Raw genomic sequence first — 22,515 nt, 5'->3', positions numbered from 1 at the left:
CAGGCCATTTTTACGTGGTGGCCTAGAAAACCAAACTTGCAAAAGTTAGGCCACCACTGCAAGATGAATTCGTCTCGAAAAATTCTTCGAAAGGACACACTGGTCATATCTGGAAACCTAAATTTTTAAAGCAGAATTTCAGATTCCTTGTATTTCTTCAACTTCCTCTCGGAGGGCCCTTCTATTAGAGGGACCCTTCTAATACAGGTTTTACGGTAATTCATTATTTCCAGATTGGGCGATCAATGTTTCAACGTCTCGTTGGGCACAAGAACCAAAATCTCTCATTTCGCTCAAATTCGAAATTCATGCATTGGCTCGCACACTGAAGTCTCCAAAAACACCCAAATCCACCAATCGATAATTGGCAAAAATTGCCGAATCGGAGAGAATTGTCGAATCGAATCGGCATTCATTGGAGACGACGTGACGATTCCAGACGGAACGCATGTTCCAAAAGAGGCAATTATTGGGAATGGCGTTGTTTTCCCCAAAAAATTGGCTGAAATTCCTGAAATCACACTTCTCAACGCTGCTCTAAACGAGGAGAAATTCGAAAAGCTGAGCTCAGAGGCTAGAGAAGGATGCCACGTGGCGAAATTCAAGCATGGAGGACCGTTCTGGAGACGGGCGGTCGATGGAAAAACGATATTTGGTGTGGAAGAAGAGCCGTCGGATTCAGAAGGAAGCACGTCGGATGACGAAGATGATGGAATCGATGATAGCACTCGACAATTCCACGACGAGGTGTTCGAATCGATGGAGAAGACGTTGGAGTCGAATAATCAGCAGATGCGGAATCTGATTTTGGAGATTAATTCGTCGAAATTGGCATGCAATGTGACGGTGGACGATGTGGCGAAGAATGTGTTCGCTGCGTTCTTGGAATTGCCGAATAACGAGGAATTGAAAGGAACACAGGAGTTGATTGTGTCGTGGAGAGACTTGTTTGGGTTCGTTTTTTAGGAATTTTGGAAATTTAGGAAATTGGAAATCTCGAAATTCTTGAATTTGGAACTCTAGATATCTAGATAACAGATTTTCAAAAACTAGAAATTCACAAAAAATTGAACTTTTGTGTTTTCTAAGCCATTCCAACATGGTGGCCTAACTTTCGCAAGATGAATTTTCTAAGCCACCATGGTAAATAGCCTAGAATTGACCTAACATGCACCATATGGGTTTTCTAAGACATCTACTAAGGGGACCTAACTTTCACATCATGAGTTTTCTAGGTCACAATCGGAAATGGCTGGAAAACACATGTAAGACCATTTCTGAGTCAGGAACTTTGGTGGCCTAGAAATCTCAACTTGCGAAAGTTACGCCTCCATGTTAAAATGGCCTAGAAAAATTAGAAAATTCCGAAAAAGGCGATATATCAGAATTCGTCAAAGTTTGAAATTCAATGAGCTGAGAAAATAAGACGAAATCTTTGAATCATGGAAATACATTAATATGGGAAACAGAGGATTCCAGAATTTTGAGAATCTCCAAATGTTCCTGAAAATATAAATATTTAAATATCCCATTTTTGCAGCAACTACTACAGAACGAAACGATGCCAAATCCATCTTCTGCTCGCCGTCGAGGATCGCTACAACGCCGTCGAAGGATTCAGACAACGCGTGCCGAAACTAGTCCATTTCATGTATCAAAATGATATTCTGGAGGAGGAGGGCATTCTCGAGTGGGCGGAGTCTATTGAAACGGCGACGTTGAAGAGTTCGATGCAACAAATTGTGGATTGGTTGAATCAGAGTGAAGAGGAGGAGAATTCAGATGAAGAATAAATCGTTTTTTTTTCTAGAAATTATGGCTTCTATTTTCCTTTTTTTAAAGAAAAATTAGCTGAAAATTTTCATTTTTGCTCTTTTTTGTTCCTTCGAACTCCCGTTTTTTTGCTAGAAATTCTAGCTCAAAAATTCTATTTTTTTCCCTTTTTTTTCAATTTTTTTAAACACTCTAATAGAACGCCACCCAAACTGTCAACTTCGAGCCCATCTATCTCATTTTCTAAGAGAGATATCAAAAAGTGGTCTACTGATAAAATGTTGCTGATATTATGATAAACAATCTGTCAGTTGGCCGCTTTTGGATATCTTCAACAGGAATGGAGATATATGAGTTTAACGTTGATGGCTTGGGTGGCGTTCTATTAGAGTGTTTACGGTATATGTTTTTTTTGCCCCACACTAATGTCCCCCGTTTTTTGTTTCTTTTTTTTCACTGCCGGGTTCTGCTAACTCATTTTTTCTTCTTGTTTTTTTTTCTTTCAAATACCCTCCATATCCAGTTTTTTTTCCTCTATTTGCTCCTGATTTTTCAATTAAAGATAATGGATTTTCTATCAAAATTTTATGATTTTTTGAAGGTTTTACAGGGTTTTCTTAGTCCTGAAATATTGGTTTTTGTAATTTTCTTAATGTGTTTTCAATGGAACTTTTGGAAAAGAAACTTTGAAAAATGGTCAAATTTGGCTCAAAATAAGCCGAGAAAATATCAGAATTTGTTTCAAAAAGATAGTTTTGGACCAGGAAAAATATAAAAAACCTTTTTCTTAAATTCAAATTTTTCAAAATTCCCAAATTTCCAGTTCATTCCATATATTTTCACTGGAATTTTTGAAAAATTGACCACAAAAACCTCCTAATTATCAATAATTTCGACATAATCCGTTTTTAAAATTTGGTTTGAAACCAAAAAAATACCGGAAAATCGCCTTGATTTTAGATTAAAAACTCAATTTTTATTATTTTTTTTTCCTGAATTCTCTTTTTTAAATTTTTTAGTTATCTGAAATTTTCAGATGTCATTCAACCTGGTGTTTTTCAATGGTGACGTCCGGCGGGACAAAAAGCAAGAGGCAATGTTAAATAGCATGGTAAGAAGAGGAAAATCAAGGAAAATGAAGAATCTTGCTGAAAAAATTGAGAAGAATATTCAGAATTTGAAGATTTTTGAGCGAAAATTTGGAACTTTGAATGAAAATTTCAGATTAGTAGCTCAAAAAATATTTTTGAACATTCCTAATTTTTCGAATAAAATATCCCCCAAAATTCCTAGAAAACCATAGTTGCAAGCGGGCCGGCCGGGCAGATGGCGGCCCCGCTGATAAATTGTCTCTAGAACGAGATATTCAAACGGTTTTAGTACCAAATGATAGATCTCGACAGGGCCCATTACGCCTTTATCATTCGAGCCGGTTTCCGGTCCGATAACATGTCGAAAAATGTGTTTGAATGACAAAAAACTGTTTTTTTGTCAAATTGGTCGGAAATTGTCACTCAACACACATTTTTGGAAATGTTATCGGACCGGAATCTGGCTTGAATGATAACGTGATGGACCCTGTCGAGATCTATCATTTGATAACAAAACTATCTGAATATCTCGTTCTAGGGACAAGTTATCAGCCGGTCCGCCATCTGCCCGGGCCGGCCCGCTATGGAAATTTATACATTTTTTAGCGAAAAAAAAAGAAATTTCTAATGAAAATTTCACTGAAATCTCCCCAAAATTCCTAGGAAACTAACAATTTCAGAACGCACGAGGAAACTTTCTGCAAAGTCTGGCGGATATGGAAAAACAACGAACAAAGAATGAGGAACAGACGAAAGCAGTGAGGAAGATTCAGAAGAAATGGAGAGGATTCAGAGCAAGACACTTTTTGCGGCTACAGTTCAGAGCACAATTCGATGCGATTTCTGATGGGCACAGGGGGCTGGAGGTGAGAAATTCGAGATAAAAATGTTATGGGAATCTGAAAAAGATGGGATTTCAAAATATCAATTTTCATATTTTTGAAATTTCGACTTTTTGTTTTGAAAGCTCAGGGAACCATGGAGAGATGATTCCTAATTATCTTTAGAATTAAAAAATTCTGAAGTTTCAAAATTCCAGCGATTTTAAAGGATCCTGGAGCATTCTGAAAGATTCTTAAGGATTCTAGAGGATCCTTCAGGTGTCTGGAGGATTCTAGTGGATTCCAAAGGGTCTTGGATGATTTTGGAAGATTCTGAATCATTTTGACAGATTCTGAAAGATTCTAAAGGATTCTGGAGAGCTGTGAGAGATCTTGAAGGATTCTGAAAGATTCTAGAGGATTCTGAAGGATCCTGGATCTTGGATTCTTTTTCGATTTTTCCGAATTTTTTTGTGTGAAATTTGAGTGTTCTTGACGGAAGATTACTGTAGATTACTGTAGAAACCTTGTAGTTTGTATTTGTTACTTTTTTGTGAACACAATCACGTCAGAATGCAGAAAAACAAATAAACTACAAAATACAGGAATTTCTACAGTAATCTACAGTAATCTTCGCGAAGACCGGCTCGTCAAATTTCAGAAAAATCCAGAAAAATTGAAAAAAAATCTTTGAAAATAGCTGAAAAAACCTAAAAAGGTCTAAAAATTTAGCAAAAAGTCGCATAAATCGCAAAAATCGGAATTTTGGATTTCTCAAATTTCAAAGCTTTAGAATCATCCTTTCTGACCTTTAGGATATTCGCAAAAAAAAATTCTGACTTAATTACTCATCCAGAACTCCAATTATCTGAATTTTCAGAAAATTCTTCAAATGGCCCAACTGCTCGTCAACTTCTACGAGACCAATAAAGACGAGGAACGTCTGGTGATGACTCTGGTGGAATTGGTGAAAGCAAGAACCGCCAACCGGGCTTTCGAACAACAAATCCGAGATTCTCAACGATTTCTATTGGCCAGATGCTGTGTGAAATTTCTGGATCACGCTGATGAGAATACCATTTTCTTCCATGTGTTCAGGTGAGAAGGGATTTGGAAATTCTGAAAAAAACCGAATTTTCGAAATTCCCAAAATTTCAGATTCCAGAATTGTTAAAATTTTATATTTTACGATTCTACAAATCTGGAATTCTAGCATTTTTGAATTTTCAAAATTTACTACTACGGTAGTTCTTAAATTTCAGCCGTTCTCGGATTCTTCGGCTGTAAATTGAGATATTCTGAAATTTGAACTTCCAGAATTTCCAGAAAATTCGAATTTTCAGATTCCTGGAAGACTTTGTGACTTGCCACTCCCATCTCTACGAAGCGATCTCGCAACACGGTCTCTTCGACGCCGAATTCCATCTTCTGGAGGCGCTGATCGGAAAACCAGAAGACGTTTCGATTCAGAAGAAGCCCATCCTGCCACGTCATCTGCAATTGCTCACCAGAATTTTCGACGTTTTTGTGGTATGGATTCTGGCTCAGATTCTAGAAGGTTCTGAAGGATTCTCAAGGATTCTAGAAGGTCCCGAAAAGTTCTAGAAGATTCTAGAAGCTCCTAGACGCTCCTAGAAAGTCCTAGAAGATCCTAGAAGATCCTATTGGATCCTAGAAGCTTCTAGAAGATTCTGTAAAATCTCAACCCCTCCCAAAAGTTTCAGAATCCAGCTCGCACGACGCCGGTCTCTGTGCACGTCGCCGATCGCCTGCTGAAAACGATATGTGTAAAAATTAGTGATCTCAACTTCGCCAACTACATTCTCTACTATATCCGAGATCATATCCGGCTCAGTGGGTGAGTTTTTTTTTTGAAAATTGGGGTTTTGGGTGGAAAAGAGCTGGAAATGGAGCTCGATATCTTGAAATTTGAGCCAAAATTGAGGTATTATGGCTTGGAAATTGTAAATTTTGAGCTCTAATTACTCGAATTTTGAGCTTCAAATCTGGAATTATCGATCTCAAAAAATTATTAAAAATTCAATAATTTCCAGCACACAACATGTGAATCCAAACTCGTCAGTCATCTATGAAGCCGGGAAATCTGCAAATGTGATTCAAAAATGGAAGCTCCGGCCAGAAGAAGTGGAAACCGCTTCGATTCGTCTTCGAGCTGTATTCCTGTCGTTTGTGGAGAATGTGAACAAAACGAATTCAGAATCGCTGAAGCAGTTGTTTGATTCACTGGCTCTCGTACTGGATCAACATGCGACGATCATGAAGACGTTGAATGTGAAGGAGGATTTGACGGAAAATGGACGACTGAGAACAGCAGTGAACCAGTACATATGGGAGTATTCGAATGGAATTCTGTCATCGGTGAACTTTAGGAGAGCCGCGTGTGCTTATGGTGAGGGTTTTTGTCGGAATCAGAGGTCATGGGGGTTCGGGAGGGTTCTGAAGGACTGTGAAAGGTTCCGAACGATTCTGAAGGCTCCTGAAAGTTAATGGATAATCTGAAGGATTCTAGAAGATCCTGCCGGAGTCTCGAAGATTCTAAAGGATTCTGAAGGGCTCTGAAAGTGTTCAGAAGGTTTCGGTATATTGAAAAACATTCTGAAGGTTTTCAAAGGGTCCTGGAGCATTTTGGAGAATCCTGGAGTATTCTGGAGGACCTTGATGGATTCTAGAGAAGTCTGAAGGATCTAGTGGATTCTAAATGGTTCTGGAGAACTGTGAAAAATTCTGGTAGATTCTAAAGGATTCTGAAGGACTCTGAACGCTTTTGAAGACTTCTTGAGGATTCTCGAAGATTCTAGTGGATTCTAGATAGTTTTAAAGAATTCTGAAGGCTTCCCAAAGTTGAGGGAAGTTATGAAGGATTCTAGACAAATCTAGAGCATCCTAAAAGCTTCTGGAAAATTCTGGAAGATTCTGAAGGATCCTAATAGATTCCAAAGGGTTCTGGAGGACTCTGGAAAGTTCTGAAGGGTTCAAAGTGGTCCTGAAGGATTCTGAAGGATTCTAGAAGATTCTAGAAGATTCTGATAGGTTTCGGTAGATTCTGGAGACTTCAAAAAAGCTCTAAATAAATCTAAAGGCTTATAAAATGCCTCTGAACTGCCTTTTCTGAAGCTCTAGATGAGTCTGAACGATTCTGAAAAAAAATTTGAAAACTTCTAGAAAATTCTGAGATTCTGAACTTTTCCTATATTCCAATTTCCAGCCAACACCCAGAATGTCAACGTCACCTCACTCATCCCGATGCGAAAACATTTCACAGAATGCATGGATCTTCTCGCATCGTCTGATACGTTTTTGGAGGCGTGAGTGATAATTTTTTGATTTTCAGCAAAATTTCAACGACTTTTAGCTAAAAAACGCGAGCTTTGAGAGACAAAATCGACGATTTTCAGCTGAAATTTGCCGTTTTTGGTCTGAATAATTCAAATTGAAAAAATGGTTTTTTTTTAGTTTGAAAAACGCTGATTTCAGACAATTGTTGGATTCTTTTGAACGAAAAATGGTCATTTTTAGCTTGAAATTCCGGTAATTTTGAGCTGAAAATGTGAAAAATCGATTTAAAATATTGCAATTCCAGTTGTTTTCCCTCTGAAAATAGGCATTTTCAACCAAATTTGCTCTAAAACTCTATTTTTCCAGTCTCTACACATTCATCACTTCCTCCGAGCGATTCGAGCCAGACGACTGCTGTACACAACGAATCAACGCCCTTGAACTGTTCTGTAACTGCTTGAACAAACGAATCTCCTCAGTCGCCGACTCTGACTTCATCCCCACCTCGATTTTCCCTCATTTCGACGCTACAGTCGAATTCGTTCGTGACGTCTCCATCAAACTGATTCATTCGATGTTTCCGGTCTATCAACGTGGCGAGCCAGGCGTCGTTCGGAATCAGTTTAAGGATGTTACCGATGCGGTCTTCTCGTTTTTGGGAGCGATTTATCAGAAGGACATTCGTCTGAAATACTTTCCAGAGGGATTTTGGACGAATCATGGAAGAGAGGTTTTTGTGGGGATTGGACATCAGGCGAGGACGACGCCAAGGAATCGGAGACAGTGAGTTTTGAGCTGGTTTTTGAAATTTTGAGAATCTCAGAATCCTAGAATATTAGAATCTCAGAATCTCGATTACAGACAACCGATGCGATCGGAATTCGTCGAGCGGCTCGCGGAGCTCTACGAAGAAGAAGGCGGTGATTCAGATGACGAAGAGCTGATGGAACGAAACGCAAGGGAAAAAGTGCCGACGGCTCTTCAACGTGGAATTTGTATCATGAAGAATATCCCATTCATCGTCCCGTTCATGGATCGAGTACAGCTATTCAATCGACTGGTGTCACAGGAGCACGATCGATTTATGGATGTTTCGCGGATGTTCAATAATTATAATACGAATTTGACGGTCAGAAGAGATCAGATTTATATGGATGCGTTTGAGAAGTATAAGCCGAAAGCTGTGAAAGATGATGGTACGTGTGGAGAGTGTTGGCTGAAAATTTGAAATTTTGATTCAAGAGCCACATGGCCTAACTTTTGCAAGTTTACCTTTCTAGGCCACCAAGGTAATTTAAAATGACCTAGAAAACGTACCAGATGCATACCTGACCATTTCCCCGCCAAAAACTAAGTGACCTAGAAAACTCATGTTGAGAAAGTTAGGCCATCACTGTAAGGTCTAGAAAATCTAGAAGTTGAAATCCTAACTTTCAGTGCGAGAACTAAAAGCGAACATCCGTGTGAAGATGATCAATTGGGCAGGATCCAACGAGCAGGGTGTCGACGGCGGTGGCATCTTCCGAGAATTCCTCTCGGAACTCCTCAAAGACGCCTTCAGTGTGAATCGCGGATTTTTCACAGAAACCACAGAATCCAAACTTCTGTATCCGAATCCAACGGCCATCTATCTCCTCGGTGCTGATTGCCTGACTCACTATCAATTCATTGGACGAATGATTGGAAAACTAATCTATGAACGACAACTTCAAGAAGTTCGATTCGCCGAATTCTTCATTGCTCAGCTCTTCGAAGACCGTACCAAAGACGTGGATCTACAGCACATGAAGAGCTTTGATCCATTGATCTTCAAGAATTTGAAGGCGTTGCAAACGACTAGCGAACAGGAGCTGGACGAGTTGCAACTGGATTTCAGTGTGGTCACTAGTGATGTCGGATTGGTTCGGGTGAGTGTTTAAGGCTTAGATTTTCCACCAAAAAGTCCCAAAAATGAGTTTTTAACTGAAATTTCGTGATTTCTCACCCTATTTCAACAGTTTTCAGCTCAAAATACGCTATTTTTCTACAAAATGTCAATTCAAAAATCCCCAAATCCTGAAATTTCTAACTGAAAATCTCCATTTTCCAGACTGTAAATCTCAAGCCAAACGGATCGAATCAACGGGTTACTGTAGACAATGTGCACGAATACATTCGGCTTTATGTGAACTACTATTTGAAACAGAGGGTGAGTGAATTTTGGAAATTGTGGAGAATCGGAACTACCGAAAACACTCTAATAGAAGGGCCCCCTCCCACACTGTCATATATGAGAGTCATTATCTCAGCTCCCATAAGAGATATCAAAAGGGAGTCAACTGATAAAATCTTTGCGATATTGTGATAAACATTTTATTAGTTGGCAACTTTTTGACATCTTTCGAAAGAAGTGAGACATTTAAGCTCAAAGTAGACGGTCCGGGTGACGTTCTATTAGAGGTTTCACGGTAGTTTTGAGCAGAAATCACATGAAAATGGCTTAGAATTAAAGAATTGTGATTTTCGATCAATTTTCTAGCCTTTTCTCCAAGTTTCTCATCTTTTTCTGACCGATTTTTCAGCGAAAAATGGCTGAAAACAGCAAAAAATTGAGGATTTCAGGGTGATTTTTCACCGAATTTTGTCCTGAATTATAGCGAAACGATTGTAAATTCAAGAAAATTGCTAGACAAAAAGTTTTATTTACGCTGAAACCAGAAAATTGCCGTACTTTTTTAGTGGAAAATATTCCGGGAACTCCACAATTTGATAGAAATTTGTTGAAACTCTATTTTTCAATGAAAATCTTGCTAAATTTTGGTGAAATTGGCAGATTTTTGAAAAATTTTGAACAAAACTTCGTCGAATTTTTCGATGCGAAATTTCGAAAAAATCTGGCCGGAAAAATAGAAGGGCCCCTGTAATAGAAGGGCCCTCCGGAGGTACCTTGAAACAATAGAAGGACCGGCCCTTCTAATACAGGTTCTACGGTATTAGAAAAAAATTCAAAAAATGGCTGGAATTTCAGATCGCCACAATGGTCGGCGCGATTCGTCGTGGCATCAGTGAAGTCGTCAACATCGAATGGATGAGCATGTTCGCTCCACACGAACTACAAATTCTTATCGCTGGATTTGAAGAGGTCTTCACAATTAAAGAGCTTCAACAGAACTGTCAAATCACCTTCGGAATGGCATCTTCAACGACGGACCAAGATTTCATTGAAATGATTTGGGATGTGATTGATAAACTGTCGAAAGATGATAAAATGGCGTTTTTGAGGTGAGATGGGATTGTTTTTGGAAAGTCAAAGTTTCTCGAAATTTGAAAATTCGAAATTCAGAGATTTCAGAAATTGGAAAGTTCTGAAATTTGAGATTCTGAAATTCTGAAATCCTGAAAATTCTGAAATTTTGGAATTCTGAATTTCTGAGATTCTGAAGATTCTGAAGATTCTAAGATTCTGGTATTCTGAAATTTTTAGGTTCGGAAATTTTGAGATTCTGAAATTCTGAGATTCTGAGATTCTGGAATTCTGAAATTCAATGATTCTGTAATCCTAAGATTATGAGATTCTGAAATTCGGAGATTCCGAAATCTTGAGATTCTAAGATTATGAGATTCTGAGATTCTGAGATTCTTAAATCCTGAAATTATGAAATTCTGAAATTCTGATATTCTGAGATTCAAAGATTCTGTGATTATGTGCTTCTGTGATTCTGAAATTATGAAATTCTGTAATTCTAAGATTATGAGATTCTGAAATTCGGAGATTCCGAAATCTTGAGATTCTAAGATTATGAGATTCTGAGATTCTGAAATCCTGAATTTTTGAGATTCTGAGATTCTTAAATCCTGAAATTATGAAATTCTGAAATTCTGATATTCAAAGATTCTGTGATTATGTGCTTCTGTGATTCTGAAATTATGAAATTCTGTAATTCTAAGATTATGAGATTCTGAAATTCGGAGATTCCGAAATCTTGAGATTCTAAGATTATGAGATTCTGAGATTCTGAAATCCTGAATTTTTGAGATTCTGAGATTCTTAAATCCTGAAATTATGAAATTCTGAAATTCTGAAATTCTGATATTCAAAGATTCTGTGATTCTGTGCTTCTGTGATTCTGAAATTCTGAAAATTCTGAAATTTCGAGATCCTGAGATTCAGAAATTCTCAAATTCTTAAATCTAGAGAATTCGAGATTCTAAAATTCTCTTTTTTCAGATTCGTCACCGGCTGCTCACGCGCTCCAGTCGATGGGCTCAAGAGCTTGTATCCGAAAATGGGAATTCTTGTGGTGAGTACTTTTTTGGATTCCGAATTCTGGGATTTCAAACTTTTGAGATTCTGAACCCTGAGATTCAAAATTTTTTAAATTTTCGAGTATTGGACTTCCAAGATTTGGAATTTCGGAATTTCAAACTTTTGAGGTTTTGAACTTCTTGAGTTTTAGGGTTCTGAGATTCTTGGATTTTGAACTTCTGAAATTTCAGATCTCAACATCCGAAGAAGAGCTACCAACAAGTGCCACGTGCATGAATTTGCTCCGTATTCCGAAATATTCGAATCGAACCAAATTGGAGGAGAAACTTCGATACGCAATCAACTCTGGAGCCGGTTTCGAATTGGCCTAATTTATTCTTTTTCAACTGATTTGAACTTTTTTTTTGAATTTCTTGAAATCTGCATTTCATTGCTCAATTCAAGTTTTGTGCCCATACTTGTAATATAAAATGTCCCATTTTTTTGTCTAAATTCTCCAGTCCATCTCTCCCGCTCTCAAATTGCTCATAAAATAAATTATTTTTGGTGTAACTTCAATTCTGAAAATCGGATATGTTTTGAAAATCCAGAATTTGAATAAATTGAAATTTCAGAGAATCTAGGATGTAGAGATTCGTGAAAGAATTAGAGAAAGTAGAGATTTATGAATGAACACAAAAAAAGTTAGCCCAAATTTACAGATTCCAAAAAGCACGAAACGGGAAGTCTCGAGTTTGGGAAAATTCCAGAAATCACAGAAGACTAATCTGAAATTCGAATTTTATAATATCTTCGGAATTCAAAACAAAATGAAAATCATAGAATTTCACAAAATTTCAATCCTGAAGCACAGTTTTTATAAATCAGCAATTTGAACATTTCAAAAGCAAAAAAAAAAACAAAGCAAAAATTCACAGAACATAGAGATCCAAAAAAAAGTGATATTTTTGAAAGCCGGAAAATTTTAAATTAGAAAAAAAACTATAACTACCGTAATCTAAAATATTCTCATTTTAAAGGAGGCCAGACATGAAAAATTTCAAAGTTCTGGTTTTTTGATATATGACACAGTACAGTCAGAAAATATGTATGGCCATCCAACCATAACTCCATTTTCCCGAGAACGCGAACGTGCTCCCAAGCGGCGGGACACTCCTCGTTTCATAAACGTTTTAGCGGCAGTAGACGGCAAGCGCCACGTGGTGTAGCTCACAGGTGATTCGTGATTGACCAATTACAGATAAAGAGCTATAAACGACCCAATTACTCACCTACCGCAAACTAGTGCTTCTACAATTGAACATTCACGAGCACATTGCGTATCTTACTAACTGACCCTATAAAAAGCCCACAATTGACCAATCGCGAAAAAATTCTTGTTTTTCCTTTTTCGAAGTTCTTTCACCTATTTTGGTTATTTTTCATCGTTTTTTTTTCAGTTTCCTTCGCAAATTTTGTCAGTAAATTATTATTTAACCTACAAGAGAATACTAGAATACTGTCTCAGCCAGTATTTTGCTTTTTATTTGCAGAAAAATTGCAAAAATGGCCAGGAGACAAATGTCGGAAGCTAGAAGTCGAAATTTTGGTTTATTCAGGAGATAGCACTGCTACTGTACTTTCAAAAGGTAAGAAGCGTTCAGAAAGTCCGAATTTCAAATCCAATTTTTACAGGGAGCCAGGAAATTCTCAATTTTCTGGTACGTCCACTGAGTACTCCGGAAAAGAAACGACTGAGAAAGAGGAAGGAAGAAAAACTGGAACGGTGGGTAGATTTGAAAAAAAATCTGAGAAAAAACTTTAGATTTCAGTCGGAAGTGTCAAATTCGCTGATTTCGAGAAAATTTCCAGCCGATAACTTCTGTCAGAGTTATAGTACAAAAATTAGTGGGAGCTTAAAATTTCGAAAAATCATTTCAGTTTGCTAACCGAGATTCTACAGCGTCTTCTCCTCCCCCACTTGGACCGTCATCGAAAAAGACAAAAGCTGACAGAAGTAGAAGCTTCGACGCCGTTCCAGTCAATACGATGACAGCGGAAGAGAATAATATAACTTTTAATTAATTGTTTTTTCGTTTTTCCTTGTTTTTTCTGTGTAATAAACAATTTTTAGCAGCTGCTAGCTTCCAGATTCGAAAAAATATATGCCAATTATTGCTCTCGCGACAAGCCAATTGTAGGAGATTTGCTTGCGATAGGCGGAATATTGGTCGTTTGCGGTGGCGCTTTCGCGATTGGTCTGTAAATGGCCTGCGGCAGGCATGTTCCGATGTACCCATGGCGTCTTTCCGCGAACAATATTTCACCTGTTATAGACGCTGCGCGAATCACCTGTGCGGGTGCATGGTCTTCTCCTTTGTCATAGTTGCCAAATCTTACCCCGGCCAGGCCCGGCCAGCCCTGGGTACGTACAGATGTTGATTTTTTTTTAAATTTTTTTCGAATTTTTTGAATTTTTTCAAAAATTTAAACAAAAACGACCTATTTTTCGACTACTTTCTACTTTGTTAATTTTGTTTTAAAATGTAACCTTTTTTTCTTTTTTAATTCAAAAAAATTACCCAAATTTTCCTTGGAAAATTTTCTACTGTGGTGGACGAGCTGAGAAAATTCGTTTACCGTCCCGGCCCGGCCCGGCCTTTTGCAACTATGAAAATTATTGGTTTTGAATTTTTTACGATATTTTAAATAACCTAAAATATAAAAAAAAAACTCTTATGGAAGGGGTTTTTTTCAGTCCAGAGGTCTCAAAAAAGGTGTATGTTGAACTCACTTATCTCGGTTATTTTTGGTTGAATTATCTCAGTTCCTTCAAAAGATATCAAAAAATTTTGACTGATAAGTTGTTTGTATGATGAAAAAAAAAACAAAAACATACAAAAAAAAGAAACTTACATATAGCCACGACAGTCTTTAACTTTGGATGATGATCGACAAATCTTCTCAATTCATGATCCTCGACACATGTCATCGAACAATCCAGAAACTTCAAGTTTTGCATTCGGACCTCAGAAGCCAATAGGTTCTAATCATCGTTACGTTGAAAAAACTGAAGTACATTTTTCTCGTCTTGGATGTCTCGACAAAGTGATTTTGGGGTACAAAACTCATAATTCGGAGGTACAAAATTAAGCCTTTTTCAGGTATTTTGTACCCCTAAATTGCTTTGTACCCCAATAACCCCTAAATTTTTATACCCTCCAAATTATTATAGAGAATTTTGAAAAATGACCCCCCCCCCCCCATGTCTGGAATTCGTAAACTCACCCTTCACCCGAAACATCCAAAAATCTTAAATTCTTCAATTCGGACAACTCCTTGTACCCATCCCTGTCTTCGATTCTTACGTCTTACGTTACGGATCACCAATTTTCGTAGGTGTTTGAGATTTTCGATTCCTTTCAAAGCTGAAAGACCTTTCGCGAAAGAAATGTCCAACACACGAAGATTTGGAAACGAAACACAGAAATTTGAGAGCAGTCATTTTTCGTTGAATACCTTGTTGTTGATTTTAATGCTTTGAAGAGATGGAAGAAGTTCACAGACCTGTGATATGCCTATGATTTTGTAGAACTCAAGAAAACTTCAAACAGGTCACCTTTTCCTCCCAATCAATTGTAATCTCCTCCTTGCCAGAAAATCCCAAATGAACCATCTTTTCTTGTGTAATTTCATTCAGTGTTTTCTCCAACAAACTCACAATGTCGATTCCATGAATATCTGCGAAATTTAAGTTCCTGAGATATTTTCTAGACTTTCTTACTCGTTGGATCTGGGAATTCCTTTTTCAAATGATACAATTCTCCGAATTCCAGTGCATTAAATCTGAAACTTTTCAAATTCAATGCTCTTTTATCAATTTTACATTTCCTTAAATCCAGTTCTGTTAGTGTTGATAGCTGATTTTTGTGGGTTTTTAATTTTTCAATATTTTTCGGGTCCAATTCTAAAAGCTGTCTGAATTCTCCATTGCTGGATTTTATGTCGAAAATGAAATCGATTGAAATGCTATCTGAAATAAAAATTGAATTAGGATAATTATTTAATTAGGGGTGATTACCGCTATAAATTTGTTGAGCAACTGACTTGGCGGCGAGTTGATATAAAGTTGGAAACAACATTTTTAGGAATAATTGTTCTGAAAAATACAGAATTTACATCAAACTTTCAGAGGTTCGAAATCAACAAAAAAGTTTTAGAAATGGATTAACAACACATGATATCAATACAATATATATATCAGAAAAATTCAATAAGAAATAGATATTTGAAATTTAGAGTAACACAAAAAGAGGGTAATGAAAAGAATAAGAGTGTTTTGAAGACGACAGGATGGAATAAATAACTAGGTGGAGAAAACCAGGGGGATTAAACTGTTGGTGTGCAGCTGCTCGCAAGTTGTTGATTAAACAGCCATTGAGCATCCTGATAAACACCGCACGTCTTCCGTTTGTTAGACTCTCCTTCCGTCCAAACTTTTTCTTTTCCACCAGTCCGCTCAAGAAACATGAGAAGTTATCTGACTTATTTTCTGATGCTTCTATGTTCTCCAATTTGGGTGTTGGTCGAATCGATGAGTTCATATGCTTGCCTTCACAACTTTTACTATTCAATAGTGGCTTTCTGGCATGTAGCCGTTTACTCGATGGTTTCATTCGCTCCAATCATTCGGAACCAACCAAATTGCTGATTGCCTTTTTTCTTTTCATTTTTCTCTTGCCGATGTTTACCTGCGGGACTCATCAAATTGTGCGGCGATGGAAGCCAAAGGTTCAAAAACTTTCCCATACAATTTTGGGATTATTCGGAATGATTCTTGTCGTTTGGATCAAGCTGGGATGCACTCTAGCAATTCAACTACATTTCTATTCAGAGATTAGTTTAACATTCCTTTGCTACAATCCAGGTCTCACAAAGAAAGCTACCGTAACCGAATAAAATGTTTATTCTTTGGATTAGAAAAATGTGTAATAAAACAAAATAGACACTTGATACTTCATTTGATACTCACTGTTTCTTTTAAATTTTCCGTTTTTAGAATTCAGAAATTTGGAAAAGCAATAATTTCCAAATATCAACACCGCTGACTTTTAATGTTTCGCATTCCTGAATTTTTCGAAATTTCTGAGTTCCTAAGAACATTTTCAAAATTAATTCAGGAAATTATCTTAACTTCTCATCGAAACACAAAAAAATGCCTGAATAATTTTTTTCCAGATTGCTGCAACTGTATACGTGCTATCCATATTTCTTCTGGCCCTCTTCTATGTTCTACGGTAGGTGTTGGTATAAATCCATCAAGGTCTCATAACGAAAACTACCGTAACCCAAAATATTTGTATTTCAATTTTCCAACTACAAAAAAAAACATAAATGTTCAGATAATCTGGCCAATTTGCTGTCTCTTTGTAATTTCCTTATTTTTCTTCTCGATCGATGCGTATTCTTGCCTTTTCACTGATTCATATTCTCTTTGTGTTCATCGGAAATCAGAAGAAGAAATGTTAAAGAAAAGTACAATTAATGGAATCATCTGTAACGTTGCCATCAGAAGCAGATATTCAAAAAAAGGAAAATTATTGCCGGATGGACATCAATTTGATGACGAACTGGATTCTTCGATTCTCTTTAACATGGTTTAATTGTAATTGTAATTATATTTAATTGATAAAATTTTATTTTCAAATTATTATATTGACAAAATTAATGAAATCCTATACTCATAAAGAGTCTTCAACGATCCATTTTTGAGATATTACACTGATATCGGAACTTCTAATTTCACAATTGTAACGTCCCATGTGCGGAAATCATAAATTCTGTGAAGCTGATACAAACGATTCATAAATCTCGAGAGTTTGAGATCGTTGAGTCATCTTGAAGATGAAGCAGTGGACAAGACTTGGCAACATTCAGTGTAGGAAGCAATGTCTCACTCAGATGTTTCAAAAGCTCCATGTCCACTAACACTTCCGTTTGAGTTGAATCCCGATAAAATCCGTAAACTTTGACATCAGTGGAAGGCATAGTAATTCTTTGTCCTTTTATGTGCAGCATCACGGTCCTTTTCCTTGTCACCAGAAGTGGTAAATTCGCCATTTCAGAGCGTCTGTTTTCTGAAAAAAGTCAATTTCTGATAAGTCAAAAAATTCTCCCAAAATTTCCTATCACTTTTTCGTCAGAATTTCTAACTGTCTTGATTCACAATTTTCAATGCAAAATTATTAATTTTTAATTGTAATATTCACAGTTTTATGACCAAAGTTATTTTAATTCACCCAAAACTCAACATTTTCAAATAAAACCGATCAAATTTCCGAAAAAAAAACTCACATTATAAGATGCGAGCTCAATATTACAAAATCTTTAAATTTATGATTTCTAAACAGATTAGTAGGAAAATAAATACAGACAATATTCAGAAAAATCAAGACAAGAAAACTTCAGAATCCAATCACTTTTTAGGATTTCTAGAAAGTTCCCAGGAAAATTTAGACGTCTATTCAGTCAAGCCGTCGATGGGAGAGAAATGAGAGAGTTCTATTTTTGTGTGGGGAGCAACGAGGAGAGACGACTTGTTTTTCTGCTTCTTATCGTCTCTTCAATTAGTGCACTCTCTAAATTACACACAGGGAGGTCTTAAGATGCTCCGAGAACCCACTCGGACAGATGTTGGACAATGGGAAATGGATGGACAACGGGCTCTCAAATTCGAAAATTCGGAAAATTTCAAATTTTGAGGATTTGAAAAAATTTGAGAATTCGAAAATTCGAAAGCTCTGAATTTCAAAAGTTCCAAAATTAAAATTCTAAAACTCGAAAATTCTGAAGTTCTGAAATTCTGAGATTCTAACTAGGGAAGGCCCCAACTCGGGTGTGGCGATACGGGTGATGACCTATATCATCTGAAAGCTAACATTTTCCTGATTCCAAATCTGTTTTCAAAATGTGCTTTGTCGCGGTAGTTTTCGAGAAAACTGGGTCGAAAGTTTCCAAAAATGACGTGGATTTTCAATCTCATTTTTCTTCCTCGCGTAGTTAAATTTTAAAGCGTTGAAAGAATGTGGAAGCGTGGTCGAATGGTTAGTGATTAAGAATATGAAGCGGGTATTCTCTGGTTCAACTCCCTCGAGCTGCTAAACTTTTTTGAATTTTTTCTTCGTTCTTTCCGGTGGCTGTATCTGACTTGTAGAAATGAACATAGGTTATCGAATCTAGTGAAACAACATTTTTATTGATTCTCTTTGTTTTGAACTAATTCTAGCACATTAAATTGTTTTTTTCGAAAATTGAAAAAATTCCAAGGGGGTACCCCAAGGCGATTTTCTCAAAAAAAATTTTCCGAAAAAAAAAGAGAAAACCTCTTCAGATTGTAGAAAAGCATGCAAAATACGGATAACATTTAAATATAGCCAAAAAAGTCAAAAACTCCTTCAGAAACTCATAACACTCATGACGCTTAACAAATTCTTTCAATTCATAATCCTTGACCCATGTCATTGAACAATCCAGAAACACCAAATTTTTCATTCGGACATCAGAAGTCAATAGACTTCTAATCACTCGATAGGAATCACTGAAAATAGTACAGTTTTTCGTTTTGGGCATACCCGGACCGGTCCGGGATATAGCAAGTTAGGATTTGGAAAAAAAATGGCCTCCCCCTCTCTCTAATTCTCGAAACTAATAAACTCACTCGTCACAATCCGAAACATCTAAAACCCTTAAATTCTTCAAATCGGACAACTCTTTGTATCCATAAATGTCTTCGAGTTCTATCCCCCGCATCACCAATTTTTGCAGGTGTTTGAGATTTTTGATTCCTTCCATAGTTGTTAGACCTCTCGCAAAAGAAATATCCAAGATTCGAAGATTGGGAAACGAACTACAGAGATTTGAGAGTTTGCGTTGGTGGAAGAATGTACTGAAAGTGATTTTGATGCTTTGAAGAGATGGAAGAAGTTTTGAGACCGGAAAACAAAATGAAATTCAAATCAGATTTTCAGTTTTTTGAAACTAAACATGTTAAGCATCTATTTGTAGATCTATCCCTATTTTGGATTCAAATCAACTCTGATGTTTTGAGTTAGAGAAGAGCTACCAGCTGCTAAGCAACGGAAAGTACAGGCACTTTGGAGCACTACAAAAAAATAATGAATTGTCTAGAATTAAGCTTGATGCTATAGGCGAACACTTCAAATAAATAACGATTTTTTGAAAGTTCAAATTGATTACCTTTTCCTCCCAACCAATCATATACCGCTTGTCCTCCTCGCCAGAAAATCCCAAATGGATCATCATTTCTTGTGTATTCACTGCTCTTTTCAATAAACTCACAATGTCAATTCCAGATGAGTCTGAAAATTGAAACTTTTGAGATATTTCCAGAAACTTTTCTTACTTGATGGATCCGGAAATTCCGTCTTCAAATGGTACAAGTATCCAAAATTCAGAGAATTCAATTTGAAGTTTTTCAAATTCAAAATTCCTTCCACATCAATTTTACACTTCTTTAAATCCAGTTCTGTCAGTCTTGATAGCTGTTTTTTACAGGTTTCCAATTTTTTAATGTTTTTCGGATCCAATTTTAAAAGCTGTCTCACTACTTCATTGCTGGCTTTTGAATCTAAAATAAACTCAAGTGGAATTTTCTCTGAAAATTGGAAGTAAATAGGATAATTGGTGAATTAGGGGTAATTACCATAATGAATGTTTTGAGCTGCTGACTTGTCGGCAAGTTGAAATAATGTTGGAGACAACATTTTTAGGGGAAATTGTTCTGAAAAAAAACGAAATTGAGCCGAACTTTGAGAGGATCGAAATTAACGAAAAATGTTTTAGAAATGGACCAGCAACATAGAAAATGAAACGATTTGCAATAAAATCAATACAAAACATACATTCGAAGACTTCGATAAGAAAGAGAAAATCAACAAAAAAGAGATATTTGAAATTTTGAGTAACACAAAAAAAGGATAATGAAAAGAATATGAGTGTTCTAAAGACGACGAGGAGGAATACAGAACCAGGTGGGAAGGATAGAACCTATTGATTTTAAGATCAATAGAAACGAATGATCGATTTTTCGCAGAAGAACACAAACGCAGAGTGTCACGATTGTTTGGTTTACAGCAGTCGTGATGTTTCAGGGATGTGCGGAGCAGAATTTTTACCAGTAAATTTTGAACACAAGATGTAAAAATGAAAAACGTTACGGCGATTGTTCCAAAATTTTCTGGGATTTCTTTCGTCAGGTGATTTCCAGAATGGGAAAAGTTATAAATGTGTTGTATTGTTGTGTTTTGTTACCGAAAAACAGATTTAACAGGGGTTGTCCCCATATTGTCAAAAATTACCTTCGAATGGCTTTTCTATTTTCTAAGACTCCTGAATTAAAGAAGGCGCTTTTATTTTTCCAGAATTGTTTCGTGAGGGATCTCGTTGAACAGGAAATATAAAACTCGGAAAATTGTGTCAGTTTCAAAAAGACTTTGAAATTAGCTTTTTTTCAAATTCCTATTACATAATAAGCCGTATCTTTTTGCGAAATTGATATACAAAAAAAGCAGTTTTAAAATGTTAATACATATTCATTAGAAAAGGGATAAATGAAAAGTTTTGGTTTCTTCAAAGAGTAGGGGAGGGGGAATTACAATTAGAAAATTGTGATAGAGGGTGAAAATCAGAAAAAAAAACTAAGAGATCCATTCCTCCTCTATCGTCGACATTTTATTCAAAACTGATGATGCGGACTCTCTTGTTTTCTTGGTCCACTTTTCATTATTTCGAATACCCGATGACGTTGTTTTCATCCAATTCCAATATTCTTTTGATCCATAACCTTTAGTATTGACGAAAGTGGACATTAATATCAAACCAAAACAAATCAATGCATCTGTAGCGTGCTCAGAAGTGAAGATAACATCCAATACATCAGTAACGTTTTGACAATCCAAAATGTTCGATCGACCCCAACTGTCATTAAATTCTTCAAGTACAGTGTTTACGTACTCTCGATCTTCAATTAAATTCTTGGCAAGAAGCAGGGAGAAGATCGAATATGCCATGAAGGCCAAAGCCTTCTCGTCATTTTGGTTTATAATTGTTCTGCAAATGCAACATTTTCAAGAATTTATGTGAATGCTTGAAACTTACATCAATCTAAGAACTATTTTTGATAGATTTTTCTGTGAGTCCTTAGCTGGCGATTTAGAAATTATCATAACTTGTTCATAGCATTTCTCCATTACTTGACAATTTGAAACCAAATAGTTCAAGGTATTTTCCGATGCTTGGTTCAAATGGCTGACGATGATTTCCATGATTTGTTGATATGACGGCGTATCAATTTTAATCAAATAATGAGCGTATTCGAAAAGTCCCTTGACCATTTTAATATCAGTAAACAATGTTGTATACAGATCCAAGGTCATGTATCGATGTGCTCCAATCAAAACCAAAGTAATTCCTTGAAGATTTTCTGGATATTGACATGATAATTCTATGGTTTTCTCCATGAGAAAATTCAAGAGTTCCTCCTGTAATATTTTCCCCATACTCAAAGAATTGACCATCCGTTCGAAAAACACTAAAGTCAAGGAAAGTGCGGTTTTTGTTTGAAATTCTGAGAATTTTAAATGTTCCCATGATTTAAAGAGGAGTTCTACAATTCCGGGAATCTCCAGCCAAAACAATTCGAAGAAACGTTCAGTTCTGAAAATAAACACTTAAGAAAGTTAAAACTATCTTTACAATTCACTCAAAGAAACCCGATTTGGCAAAGCATTGAATAGCCAAATACACCATTTTGTTTTTTGATTCTCTTAATACGTAGCATAGTGCATTTAAGAGCCCTTTGATTTCAGAATCATTCAATTGGTCGTTATTTGTGTTTAGTTTTTCCGCAATGAATCGTATACAATCTTCAGCTAGCTCATCTCTATCATTTGTGATCGCGTATTCTAGAGATTTTATAGTAGAATGAGGAGAGTTATAGTTAAGGAGGTCGATGGTTGGAATGTATGAATTGTTACATCTGCTGACTGAAAAAAGTAGTTTTTCTTTTAAAAGTTCTTAGAAGTTCTCCGATATTTTAAAAATTCTGAAACTTGGAAACCCTGTTAACGAAGCGCCTAAGAAATCAGGCCATCCAACCGAATTTGTGCATTTCCAGCAACATACCTGAGGGTGTTTGCGTACACAACAGTTCATTTTGCGACACATCATTCGATAAAAGCGGGTTGCGTCGTAAAATAAAATGCTGTGTACGATAGCTCGGTGGTACCAT

At 36.5% G+C, this 22,515-nt stretch overlaps 7 protein-coding genes across 7 annotated transcripts in view; 3 read left to right on the top strand and 4 right to left on the bottom strand.

Annotated features, from left to right (window-relative positions):
- The window catches only part of CBG00512, a gene marked incomplete at both ends in the record, with an annotated part of 6,875 nt that extends 5,082 nt beyond the window's left edge, over positions 1-1,793 (top strand). Inside the window, 2 exons of the mRNA XM_045241946.1 lie at positions 234-953; positions 1,541-1,793. Coding sequence (XP_045091651.1) covers positions 234-953; positions 1,541-1,793 — 973 coding nt within the window. The remainder of the gene's footprint in view (positions 1-233; positions 954-1,540) is intronic.
- Positions 1,794-2,809: 1,016 nt separating this feature from the next.
- CBG00511 lies at positions 2,810-11,599 on the top strand (the record flags this gene model as incomplete). Its single annotated transcript, XM_045241945.1, has 13 exons — positions 2,810-3,001; positions 3,545-3,730; positions 4,542-4,783; positions 5,029-5,215; positions 5,404-5,543; positions 5,740-6,095; positions 6,912-7,011; positions 7,349-7,765; positions 7,844-8,178; positions 8,420-8,889; positions 9,072-9,170; positions 9,990-10,243; positions 11,491-11,599. 13 exons carry the CDS (start codon positions 2,810-2,812, stop codon positions 11,597-11,599), a joined length of 3,087 nt encoding a protein of 1,028 aa, XP_045091652.1.
- A 752-nt stretch (positions 11,600-12,351) lies between these two features.
- Positions 12,352-13,292, top strand: CBG00510 (the record flags this gene model as incomplete). Its single annotated transcript, XM_002630063.1, has 4 exons — positions 12,352-12,443; positions 12,903-12,993; positions 13,040-13,115; positions 13,171-13,292. Coding segments are annotated over 4 exons (381 nt in total), but the record flags the coding sequence as incomplete, so codon positions are not given.
- An 87-nt stretch (positions 13,293-13,379) lies between these two features.
- On the bottom strand, positions 13,380-14,229 carry CBG00509 (the record flags this gene model as incomplete). The annotated part of the gene is made up of 3 exons (XM_002630062.1): positions 13,380-13,628; positions 13,848-13,921; positions 14,124-14,229. 3 exons carry the CDS (start codon positions 14,227-14,229, stop codon positions 13,380-13,382), a joined length of 429 nt encoding a protein of 142 aa, XP_002630108.1.
- A 573-nt stretch (positions 14,230-14,802) lies between these two features.
- CBG00508 lies at positions 14,803-15,349 on the bottom strand (the record flags this gene model as incomplete). Its single annotated transcript, XM_002630061.2, has 3 exons — positions 14,803-14,948; positions 14,992-15,240; positions 15,289-15,349. The coding sequence occupies 3 exons, from the start codon at positions 15,347-15,349 to the stop codon at positions 14,803-14,805; spliced, it is 456 nt and encodes a 151-aa protein (XP_002630107.2).
- Positions 15,350-17,069: 1,720 nt separating this feature from the next.
- CBG00506 lies at positions 17,070-19,990 on the bottom strand (the record flags this gene model as incomplete). The annotated part of the gene is made up of 6 exons (XM_002630060.2): positions 17,070-17,344; positions 18,686-18,804; positions 18,925-19,152; positions 19,489-19,585; positions 19,630-19,881; positions 19,930-19,990. The coding sequence occupies 6 exons, from the start codon at positions 19,988-19,990 to the stop codon at positions 17,070-17,072; spliced, it is 1,032 nt and encodes a 343-aa protein (XP_002630106.2).
- A 933-nt stretch (positions 19,991-20,923) lies between these two features.
- Positions 20,924-22,515, bottom strand: CBG00505 (the record flags this gene model as incomplete). Its single annotated transcript, XM_045241943.1, has 4 exons — positions 20,924-21,335; positions 21,384-21,941; positions 21,988-22,270; positions 22,410-22,515. The coding sequence occupies 4 exons, from the start codon at positions 22,513-22,515 to the stop codon at positions 20,924-20,926; spliced, it is 1,359 nt and encodes a 452-aa protein (XP_045091653.1).

Source organism: Caenorhabditis briggsae (genome assembly GCF_000004555.2).
Source record: "Caenorhabditis briggsae complete genome, chrII, whole genome shotgun sequence".
NCBI classification, from domain to species: domain Eukaryota; kingdom Metazoa; phylum Nematoda; class Chromadorea; order Rhabditida; family Rhabditidae; genus Caenorhabditis; species Caenorhabditis briggsae.
This window is presented reverse-complemented; position numbering and strand designations above follow the sequence as displayed.